This window comes from Rhinolophus ferrumequinum, chromosome 3 (genome assembly GCF_004115265.2).
Source record: "Rhinolophus ferrumequinum isolate MPI-CBG mRhiFer1 chromosome 3, mRhiFer1_v1.p, whole genome shotgun sequence".
NCBI lineage: Eukaryota > Metazoa > Chordata > Mammalia > Chiroptera > Rhinolophidae > Rhinolophus > Rhinolophus ferrumequinum.
In genome coordinates, this window is record NC_046286.1 from 13,485,678 (window position 1) to 13,496,962 (window position 11,285).

General features: G+C 54.5%; 1 protein-coding gene across 1 annotated transcript; it reads right to left on the minus strand.

The window, feature by feature from the left end:
* Positions 1–31: 31 nt before the first annotated feature.
* NFKBIE (NFKB inhibitor epsilon) lies at positions 32–7,089 on the minus strand. The gene is made up of 6 exons (XM_033103621.1): positions 6,467–7,089; positions 3,971–4,073; positions 3,019–3,241; positions 1,931–2,019; positions 1,537–1,776; positions 32–846 (listed from the first exon to the last, which is right to left on the minus strand). The coding sequence occupies exons 1-6, from the start codon at positions 6,832–6,834 to the stop codon at positions 787–789; spliced, it is 1,083 nt and encodes a 360-aa protein (XP_032959512.1). The 5' UTR covers positions 6,835–7,089; the 3' UTR covers positions 32–786.
* Positions 7,090–11,285: the final 4,196 nt, after the last annotated feature.

Here is an 11,285-nt window from a genome sequence, read left to right on the forward strand (position 1 = left end):
GTGGTGAGGCCTCCTGCCTGTGTCTTATTTCTCTTTCTCTTCCTCCCCGACTCTGCATTTCCACAGAAAGGTCTGTGCTAGACAGAGAGGCCTGAGGACTGTTAGACCCCTACCCTGCCTAGCAAGTTCCTACCCTGCTCAGGTGACAATTTCCTTCTCTCGGCTTCTACCACGGCCTCTACCACAAGGTCACAGGACAGTGCTGTCAAAAAATCCCCACCGCACACAGACATGAATTCAAGCAAAACAACTCTAGGGGGAGAAAACTTTTTAAAAGTCTCTACGGTTTTAGTGTCGTGTTATTGAAACTTCCCCTTCCCCAAGGCTCCATTCGGGGCCTTCTGTGTGAAGTCTTTAAACAGTGTTTAAGAGTCCTCAATAGCAGTGAGATGAAAACCCTCAGGGCCCTGCTTGCTCATATTTCAGTTTCTCTCCTCAATCAGGAGAGTCCGGATTTTCCTATTGTTTGGCAGTTTCAGGGTGACCCAATGTGGGTAGAAACAAGAGCCCCTGCCATCTTCCATAGAGGTAACAGGCTTCACCCAGGATACCTGGGGCTTTGGGGGGTCTTCCAAGAATCTCCGTCCATCTGGGAAGCTTTTCCTTCCAGACTGGATCTCTTTCACTTGCAATCCCTTATTTCAGCTCAGGACTGTGCTGGCTTCAGCAGTCCCCATGACACCAAACGGGCACATTGCTGGGGCCCAAACTGCAGCAACTGTGGCTCCAGCTTCCAGATGGGAACAGGTGAAGCCTCCGGGGCCTCAGACCCTGCCCTGGCTTCAGTCAGCACAGCAGTGGCTTCCCAGAGATCTTCAGGTCATCAAAGAGCAAAATACTAAAGAGCTGAGAAAGAGAATGGAGAGAAGCAAGATCAGGTCCCAGGGGAAAAAGGCGGCAGTGGGGAAAGGGAGCTGGGGAGACCTATTGGGCCATTTCCTTCCTACCAAATGATAGTTGGATACAGGGAACAAATCTTCCTATTAATCTCCCAAATGGTGGCCCCAGCCCTGAGGATTTAGGCAAGCCCTGACTCTAAGATAATGCCAGAATACCACAGATAAGAAGGACCAAGGAGGTGATCCAGCCCGAGTCTGTTTTGTGGGGGGAGAAGGTGGTGGGGGAAGGGTACTCACAAACACTTTGATTATTTGTTTACATTGAACATTTAAAAATGGGAGACATACTGGGCCCATATTCCTCTGTAACTATCTGCTGAAGCTTAAAAGAGTGACCCTCAGGAAGAGACTGATTTCCCACAGGCTCCACCACCCCGCTGTCTTACACCTGGACTGTTTTCACTGATCCACTTTAGCTGCAGGGCTCCTATAGGAGTCCAAGATTGGGCCCTGACCAACTAAGAAAAGAGGCTGAGAGAGGGGCAGAGGCTTGCTCAAGGTTCCACAGTTGGTGAGTGGCAGAGTCTTGGACTGCACGCTGTGTCCTAACACCTTGGCCCTTTCAGCTATTACCGTGCCTGTCTCTGCTATGGGTGTGGGAGGCCCCGGAGAGCAGAACTGAGCATATGCCTCTTACCTCCTCAGCCAGGTCCTGGGGAGTCTCATCCTCCACGTTCCGTAGCAGGGAGTCGGCACCTGCCTTGCACAGAGTGGATGAGATGCTGCTGAGGCCCCGGCCCATTGCAAGGTGCAGGGGTGTGCACCCGTTGAGCATGCGGGCATCTACCCGGGCACCAGCATGGAGCAGGAACTGCACCAGACTCTGCTCCTGGGTCTCCACGGCCAGGTGCAATGCTGTCTTCCCACTTGTGCCCTCCTGTAGGAACATAAGTATGTCAGCCAACGCCCTCAAGAAGAAGCATGCTGGGCCCCGGCCCTAGATAAGAAGGTGAGTACCACCACTTCTGACACTGGGAGGAGCCCTGGGGCTGGACCAGATGGTGGGGAAGCGCCCTGATTGGCCGCCTCACCTGCGTGTCAATGTCAGCTCCGTTTTCAAGCAGCAGTTCCAAGAGTGGCTGGTTTCTCTGTAGGGTAGCGATGTGGAGACAGGCCAGACCTGGGATGGGGTGAACATGGGGGCTGCTGAGCTGCATCCGACAACTCTCTCCCACTCTTCAGGGACCTCCCTACCCTTCAGCCTCAAGGGACCCACTGCCTACTCAATATCTCTGATCACAGGACTGTTACAACACAAACCCAAAAACCCCCTCAAAAGTCTGAGGGGAAAGGAACTCAAAGTTTCCACCTTTTCAGAATCATGTTATTGAAACTTTCAGGCTTCAGGGGTCAGGTTACTAAGTGACACCGCCATATACCTACCCTCCCCCAACACACCCCTTCCCCATTCTCTAGCTCTAACTCTGCCTGCCTTCAAGCCTGGTCCAAAGCCACTTTCTTCAGATGTCTCTGGGATCCTCAGGCCCCCAGCCCCTCCCCAGGTCCACTTCCTCCACTGTGCTCCCCTAGCCTTTTTGCTATCTCCTTTCTGGCCTGGATCCCCCTCTGCTTAGAGAACTAGATTCAGAGTCACATCCCTTACCTCCCTCAAGTCTCTGCTCAAATGTCCCTGCTCCATGAGGCGCTCCCTGACCAGCCTATTTTATCACATATAATCACATCCCCCACATTCCAGTTCTTCTCACTCTGCTCTACTTTCCATAGCACTTAGTGCCTTTTAACCGACTAGAGAACTCACTTCTTATATTTATTGTTTGTCTCAATTGTTCCGTGTTGTTCACAGATGCAAGCCCAGTTCCTAGAATAGTATTTGGCACATAGAGGCCCTCAGAACATTTTTGTTGAATGAATTAATGAGTTCATCTGATCTCTAGTAAACTGACTACCTTGAGGGCAAGGTTTAGCTCTGTTTAGCACACAGTAGGTTCTCAGTAAATTCTAAATCAAATTCATTCATTCATTCAGCAAAGATATACTGAGTACCTATGTGCTTAGAACTGGAGGTGCATCAATGGAGAAGCTATAGCCCCCGCTTCCTGAGAGTGGGGTCCTTGTTTCCTGTCCCCTCCTCATCCCACGAGCCTGAGGCTGCCTGTACCTTGCCAGTTTTGCAGCTGGAGGTCCAGGGAGTGAGGTGGTCCTCTGCCTGGCTCTGGCCGCCCCTCCAGCAGGCAGCGGGCACAGGCTAGGTGCTGGCGCTGGCAGGCCACATGCAAAGCTGTGTCACCATGCCGGTCCTGTAGCTCCCGGCTCGCTCCCTTCAGCACTAGGGCCCGAACTGTACCTGGCTGGTCCAGATGTACAGCCAGATGGAGTGCTGTCTGTAGGCACAAACAGAGGGTCACAGGGACACTACAGCATGTTCCCACCCTTGGGAACATGCTCAAGTGGGCACAGGAATTGCCAACTGCCACCACCTTCCTTGAGGGCAGCTTATAGAGGCTATGGCCCTGATCTTCCAAAGCAACACTACCAGGCCCTTCCCTCTGTCGTGCCCCACCAAGTTCTTGGGACCCCCGTTCTGGAGGCAGGATGAAGAAGCAGCGTCCTGCTCTTCTTGTAGGTCCCCTTAGCCCCTGGAGAAAGGATGGATGGGGGCAGGTCTACCTTCTCACCCTGTGGGGAGAACTCTGTTATCCCCAGAGGCTAAGCGACAGGGAGGGGCTCGAGGGGAAACAAGACAGAGGCACCAGACAGTCTCTACCTGGCACACTCCTCTTTAAGGCTCCATGCAGAGGTCACCTCCTGTATTATCCCTTCCCTGGCTGCTCCCCACAGACACTGGATCCAATAGTAGCTGGTATGTGTCCCCGTTACAACTCTTGTCACCGTGCTGTGTGATTAAGTGTTGATACAAGTCTCCCAGCCCAGGTTTGAGCACCTTGTGGGCACAGGCTGTGTCTTCCTCATGTCTGTATCCTCAGCTTCTAGCCCAGTGTCTGGCATATGGTTTCCTGAGTGAGCAGCCTAAAGACCTCATGATGTGGCTGCTGGGGATGGCGGTCAGAGCAGATACTAGTATCTGGGCACAGCCCACCCTCTCCACCCACCTGGTAAAGGTTGTTCTGAATGTCCAGGACCTCCTGGGGCAGCAAAGCCAGGCAACAGAGCAGCACAGCTGGGGCCTCGTGAATCACTGCCAGGTGGACCAGCCTGGAGGGCATGGGCAGGGTTTAGTGTCAGGGCCCAGGCCCAAGAGAGTGGGCTGGAGTCCTGGGGTTAGAAGGAACACATCTCTCAGAAGCTGCCCATAGGGTAGGTGCAGGAAGTGAGAGTTTGGGCCAGGAAGTGAGGGTTGATACGGGAAGCCAGAATCCTGGGGGTGGGAGCTCCAAGTTCCCATCTCTGGCTTTCAAGGAGGGCCTTGGCTCAGTGGGAGTGTGGGCTGATGGGCCAGGGTCCTTCCTGTCCAGCTGCCCACACTTCACTCCCCTCTGGCCCCAAGGCCCCACCAGGTCAGCTGCAGCTCAAAGCCAAACTGAAAGCTGCCAGGGTAGTGCAGAGGTGGTTTCCAGGGCTGAGCTCCCCACCTCCCCACCACCACAATTGGGAGGACAGAGACGGCAGAAGTGAGGTCACCCCCTCCCCATAACAACTCAATGTTGCACATGCCAAGGCAGAGAAAACAGAAGCTCTCGGATGAGGAGCAAGGAGACAGTGCAACATCCTGTCCCGCTGCCCCTTACAGAGGAGGCAAGAGAACCACTCCTCAGACAGCATAGACTCTGTGGGTCTGGCCAGAGGCCTCCTCGGTGTGCACCTCCAAGGGGAGGTCTGTGTAGTGCAGAAAATGTGCGCTTGTTGGGGGACAAAGAGCCTTAGCCTAGAGCTGGGGGGGGCAGCTGGGAGGGGAAGTTCCAGTCCTGGGGTTTCCCCACGTCAGGTGGGGAAAACGAAAGCCAGCGCTGCAGGGTCTAGGCTGGGACCGCTGCCTTGGGGCGTACGGGCGGTGGGGTAGCTTAGCTAAAAAGCCTGTCTGGGCTGGGGAGGGGGCTGCTCCGGCAGGAGGGGGGCAGGCTTGGCGGCGGGCAGGAGAAGAGGCCCAGGAGAGCGTGTCAACGGGCGGGAGGAGCCACTCTGGAAATCCCCTCTGCCAGGACCTGCTCTCTGGGTCACATTCCTGCAGCCACCTCCCTCTCTCCCTCAGTCTCCCCTCCTCCCACTTCCTCTTCCCATTTCCATAGGTCCCACAGCCCAGACACTTCCGAGGGAAGAAAGTGCTCCCTCCTCTCCAGGAACCCCCTGGGGAGTCTTGACACCTCCCCCTGCCCAATCTAGATACAACACCTGTCTTTAATTAGAGGTAAAGCCTGGGCTGAGAGGCTAACAAAGGAGGGCACTGCCAGAAGTCCCCACTCTCTGGATCAAAGGTCAGCCATAGGTATTCCTCGTGGAGCCCCCCACTTCTCTCCTCCACCCCCCCACTCCCCCCCCCCCCGCCAAATCTTGATTCTGGGCCTGAGGGCTGGTGATCTGGACACAGAGTACAAAAGGCCTGGGGTCATTCCTCTCCCACCCACTGGGTCCTCGGGCTATCTTTGTCACAGGCCACCCAGAATTAGGACCCTTGCATCTCCACAAAAGCAGGTCAGGACAGACACCTCCTGCCACTCTACACACCTGTTCCCCTGGTTCAGCATCCCTTATCTGGAACCCCAGCTCCCTCCACTCTGTTTCTCATCCCCAAATCCCAGCCACCCCCTCTCCTAACATTGTCTCTTCTTCCTGAGAGACATATCCCCAACTGGCCAGCCCCTCCCTCACGACTGCCTCTTACTTCAACTGCCCCCTAGCCCAGTCCCCACCAAGCTCCACCTGGGCCTGGCGGAGGAATGGTAAAGTGAGGGGGTCAGACAGGACAGTGAAGGAGGACTTGGAGGGCTCAGGAGATGGAAGGTATAGGTAAGGCTGACTCCAACCCACACTTCCCCTTTCTCAGCAGAGGAGGAAGTACGCCAAGGCAGCCAGCCGCCTGTCGGTCTGCTGGGGCAAGAGTGCCCCAGGCTGGCTCACCCCCTCCTCCTCAGGTCCAGCCTCAGCTCTGCACCCCGGCGGCACCCCCACCGCTAGCTTCCTGGACCCCACTGGCAACTTGTAACTGGCACCTCTTGTTCCTTGAGACAGGGTATTCTGCGGTTAGGTGCTGGGAATCCCAGGTGTTGTGCAAGTAAGGGTGCCCTCTTCCCCAGCAAGAAAAAAACTGGACTGTTCAGGCGAATTTTCCCTTCCTAGTGGTGGGTTACTGGTAGGTTTCCAAGATGCTGGCTGGGGTTCCAGGTGCTTAGTAAGGACCCCGACGGGTCTGCCCACCTCTTAAAGCGAAGGCAGAAAGATAATGCCAGATCTTCTGGTCTGGGCCTGGATAGAGTTCAAATGTGGGCTGAACTCTAAGTTTGGAGTTTGGAAGAGTCGGGACTGCCCCTTCCAGGGCAGGTGCTTTGAGGGATCCTCATAGACGGGGTGCCTGGCCTGTTGCAGCTCCTGGGGAGGCGCCGGGTTAGCATCGGGAAGAAGGGGTGCTGTCTCAGCCTAGCCCCCATACTCACGTGTCTCCGTCCTCGGAGATGTAAGTGAGTGCTTCCAGCTGCTGAGGGCTCAGCGCCCCCGCTGGCGGGAGCGGCGAGCCTGGGGATGGGTTTTCGGTTTCGAGGCCCCCCACAAAGGTCAGGGGCTCGGTGAGAGACGAGGAGCCATAGGTGGAGTCAGCCCTCTCTCCATCTGTGTCTTCCTTCTCCTGTGGCTCCTTGGCGGTTCCGGGAGGATGGGTCCAGGGCTGGGGGCCTCCACCGTCAGAGGACCGGGAGGCTGGGGCCGGGGTGGGCTCGGGCAGGGAGCGCAAAGAGCGCAGAGACTCTATGCCCGAGTCATACTGGCTCTCATCCGACTCGTCCGGCCCCTTCCGCGCCTCCGACATGCCCGCAGCTCCGGCCGGCGGGGGCCAGGTCCGAGCAGGATCCTGCTTTGGGCTCCGCCGCACCGCCTTTCCGGGTTGCAGATCTGCCTTGCGGAACGGGTGCCCGGCCTGGAGTGGCCTCTTTCCCGAGCTGCGGGGGCCCGAAGGGTCGGCGGGAGGTTCCGGTTTGGCCCGGAGCGCTGATGGAGTCCGCTGCAGAGGCTACTCAGGGCAGCCTGGCTGCCCAGTCCGACGCGCTCCCTCGCCCCGAACCTTAGGCCCCGCCCCCGACAGGCGCTTCCGGACCAAGGCCCCGCCCTCCGGAATCCCCCTTACCCCGCCCTCTGCGTTGGCTGAGAGTTAGGGGTTACCCGGTCCTGACTCACTCGTGCGTTAATTCACCCATTCATTATTCATTCATACGTCCACCGATTCGTCCGTTCGTTCATTCATTCATTCATTCATTCATTCACTTTTTTCTCCTCCTTCTTCATTCCATTCATTAATTCCATGCATTCATTCTTTCCTTCCTTCACTTCCTCCATTTCTTCATTGATTTCTTTTATTCATTTATTCATTCGTTTGTTTTTTAGAGGAGTATTAATTATACCAACGAGGCGTCTAGAGCACGTGGGTGGTGGGCTGGGGAAACATTGCTATTTCCTACTCCTTTCTCTCCGTTTCTCTTGCTTTCTCATCTACCAGTGCCCAGGAGTTTGGGTAGGGAAAGGGAACACTCACTGTCTTTAAAGGAGAGGTTCTCCCTTTGGGTCCTGGACAGAAGGTCTCCTGTGTCAACTTCCCAGATCACATAGAATTGGGCATGAGGATGTGTTTTTCAAAGGTAGATTTTCTCAGGCAGACTGTTGTCTAAAACAGCAGCACAGTTCTGTTTTATTGTTGTCTAAAAAAGCATAGTGGTCACTCCTCACATGGAAGAAACACTGGCCTCAGTGGTTACAGCATCTGGTTACCCCCAGTGGTCAGGGAAGTTTAAGTTCCTCGTGGTCAGGCCAGGATGGGGAGGGAGAGCCAGATACGCTGGCCACACTCTGCTGAGGTGCCCCCCCCAGCCTCAGCCCCAGTGCCAATGCATCTTTCATCCTTCCTTGTCCCTGTTTGCCCTGGGCCCAGGGAGGCTGTAGGCAAACCCCACCCACACAGTGAGCCCCAAACCAGTGCCCCAGGATTTACCCCCTACCCCACGTGCCATCGACCATGGGCCAGAAATGCCTTTAGAAGATCACTCCCAAGGGAGTATCCTTTTCCATCTCTGGCACTGAGGGGAGAATGCTTGGGTGAGTGTAGACAGCTACTAACCAGCTTCCCTACTGCCCTCCCCTGTGCCACCTCACTTTATTCATCTATCTATTCACCCATTTGACAAACATGCATGGAGCTTCTCCTACGTGTCTGACATTGTTCTCTCTGCTGGAAGCAAACCCGAGTATCACAGTAACAGTAACATCCACCAACTACCAACCCCACCAACACCGAAAAATGTTGATGGTCCCAGTCTTCTGACAGCTCCCTGGCAATTACAACACAGGGTATTATGCTAAGACAGGAATGAGAACGGGGTGCTGTGGGGGCACACAGTGGAGCCAACTACCCAGTGGGGGTGAGGGGCAGGGAAGTTCCCATTTGAACTGGAAATGGGAAGGGAAGAGGGCTGGGGAGAAGAGAAGTACCTAGTCTCTGGGAGGAGGGGGTTAGTAAAGAGAGAGGAGCCGGGGAGGGCAGAGAGGAGATGACCTACTGCTCTCCATCCCCACGGAGGACCAGAGTGGGGAGGGTGTGTTGAGCATGAGGCAGTGAGAAGCCATGAGGGGAAATCCGAAGGAAATTGAGGCATCTCCTTCCCTTAGGGTCAGTGTGATTTCAGATGTTTTCAACTTCCTCCCCTGACATGTTCCTCTCCCATCCTCAAAGGCTGGAGCAAAAGTACAGTCATTAACTCCAGACCCAGACCACTTGTGTTCAAAATCTGGCACTGTCGGCCTCATTTTAAAGTTGGGTAGCTGAGACCCAGAGAGGTGAATTGACTTGCCTAAGGTCAAACAGTCAGAAAATGCAGAGCTGGGTTTTCCTGTCCCAAATCCAAAACTTAAAGAGTTTTTTCAGTGGAACTTTCTTTCCTTTATGAAGGTCTAAGGGCTTGGGGCACTTGAGCCCTCTGCCAGGACACAAGAACTCAGGATTGTGCAGTGACCGCCCCTCTCCTTCATACCAAGGCTGAATTTAAGGAAAAACCTATCCCCATCCAGCCCGTGTCTGGCTCTGAACCGTAAGAGGTGTGTGGCATCCCCTTTGGCCACATGAGGTCAGTATTGAGTTGCCCACTGCTTCCAGCACCTGGCATTGACAGGAAATCCCATCTGGGGAAACTTCAGGAATGGGGAGAGGGACCATGCATTGTCATCTGCAAAGATGGCCTGGGGTCTTTGACTCGGGCCACAGCAGAGTCAGAACCCTGATTTCGCTTCTTCAGCCCCAGTCTTCTCTGAGGCTGGGCCCCTCTGATCCTCTTCTCTCTCTGCTGTGTTTTCTACTTTCCTTAGTTGTGCCCCCACTCCCAGCCAGACTCATTGTCTGGAAAGAGGCCCGGTTGCCATGGTGACCAGCTGGTCAGCTGGCTCCTTACAACCCCCCTCTTTTCACCCCTTTTTTCCCTGGAAGGGTAATGTATGTGAATGGAGAAAAGGGGGTAGTCTTTTATCTCTTGGAAGCTCCGGGGTTGGCCAAAAGGAGTTGGGCTATCTATCTCTCTTCCAAAGGCCCCCCGAAGTGAGGAAGGGAAGGCAGGGCGGGTGGGGGACAGAAGAAAGATTATAACAATACTAAATGGGGAGGGTGAGAAGCCTATCTGGGTTAGGAAAGGGCAGGGTTAGGACCTCGGCTCTCTGTCTGCGGTGAGGACTGAACTAGGTGGAAGGGGGTAAAACCAGAAGTAGAGGGGTTGGAGTGAGCTGTGAAGCAGGACTTCCCCAAAAGCATGGGTGGGCGACATTTGAATGAGCCACCCAGTGAAATTCCTCCTCTGCCCTGGGAGTGAAGAACCGCTGCCTCTTCAGGAGTGTACCCTTCTTCTGTTAGGGCAGGGAGGATGGACACACTGACCTGGGGAGGAACACACAGGCTGGATAGTTCTGAAGCAATAGGCAGAGAGTCACCTTCACCTGGCCTGGTAAGGGAACAGTAGGAAAATGGAGGCAGGACCAGGAGTGGGGTGTGTGTGGGGGGACGATGGAGGGTGGTTCAGGTAGTGGTCCTTCTGCCCCAGATGACGGGCAGGACCATCCCAGCAGTCAGTGTACTTGCCAGATATCCAGGCTTTGCCTCAAGCTAACTTTCTGCTCCCTGACATCCCCATGGACTTTTGAATGGGAAAGATACGGATTCTACAACTACCTCTGTGAGTACGAGCAGGTGACCTTAAGTCATTCACCCTCCCTCTGCCTCCATGCCTTAAGGGTAATCGGGCAACAGTTACTATATGTTAAAGACTCCGATGTAGCACATGACACACAGAAGGATTCCCCGGTGTCTGTGCACACATCTATCACGCATAGCCTTTATCTAATTCTATCATAATGATTGGTTTCCATGTCCCCTCTTCCCATTTAGGCTGTGCTCCCTGAGGGTAGGATATGTGTGTTTCATTTCTGAACAGAGCACAGAGTGGTTACCCAACACCTATTCATTGAGTGGATGCATCCAGGAATGAAAGAATGTGTTTCCTTTCTGCCTGTCTGAGGGGCGGCAGGGAAAAGCAGTGCCGGTGGATGGCACGAAGGGGTAGTCCCTCAGCCTGGCCTATGGTTTGTGACACTGCCTCCTATATCCACAGAAGGTTAGAGCCTTAGAGATTATCCAGTCAACTTCCTCACTGCACAGATGAGGAAACTAAGGCTCAGAGAGGGGAAGGCATTTACCCAAGGTCACATAACTAGTTAATGGAAGAACAAGGATTAAGAATTAGAACTCAGGTTTCCTGATCTCCAGCCTTGGGCAATGTACACACTTTGCTTCTCTGGGGCTCTTCTTCTAGGAAAGGAAGATGGTTCCATGAAGGCTGGTTCCAATGTCCTCCTCTCTGCCCTCTGTTAGTCCTTTCTCACATCTAGGTTCAATCCTTTCCCTTTCACCCTATTCCATCCTGGTTCAGTTGGGTCTGGCCTCTGAAGACTGGCTCCTGCCTTAACCCTTTACCACCCAACTGGGAGTAAGGATCTTCCTGGGGTTCCACGACTCAATTTCCTCTTCCCATCCTCAGCCCCAGGAATTTGAGGGAACCAAGAATGGGGAGGTATGTACGTTGAACCGCCTGCGCGCCCCCTCCACGGAGAATAGGAGGAAAGGAGTTATGGCATAGATCTTCCTAGGATGGTGGTGGAGTGTGGGAGTGTGAGTGTGTGAGTGTGTGTGCGTGTGTGTGTGTGTGTGTGTGTACACGCGCGTGCGCACACGTG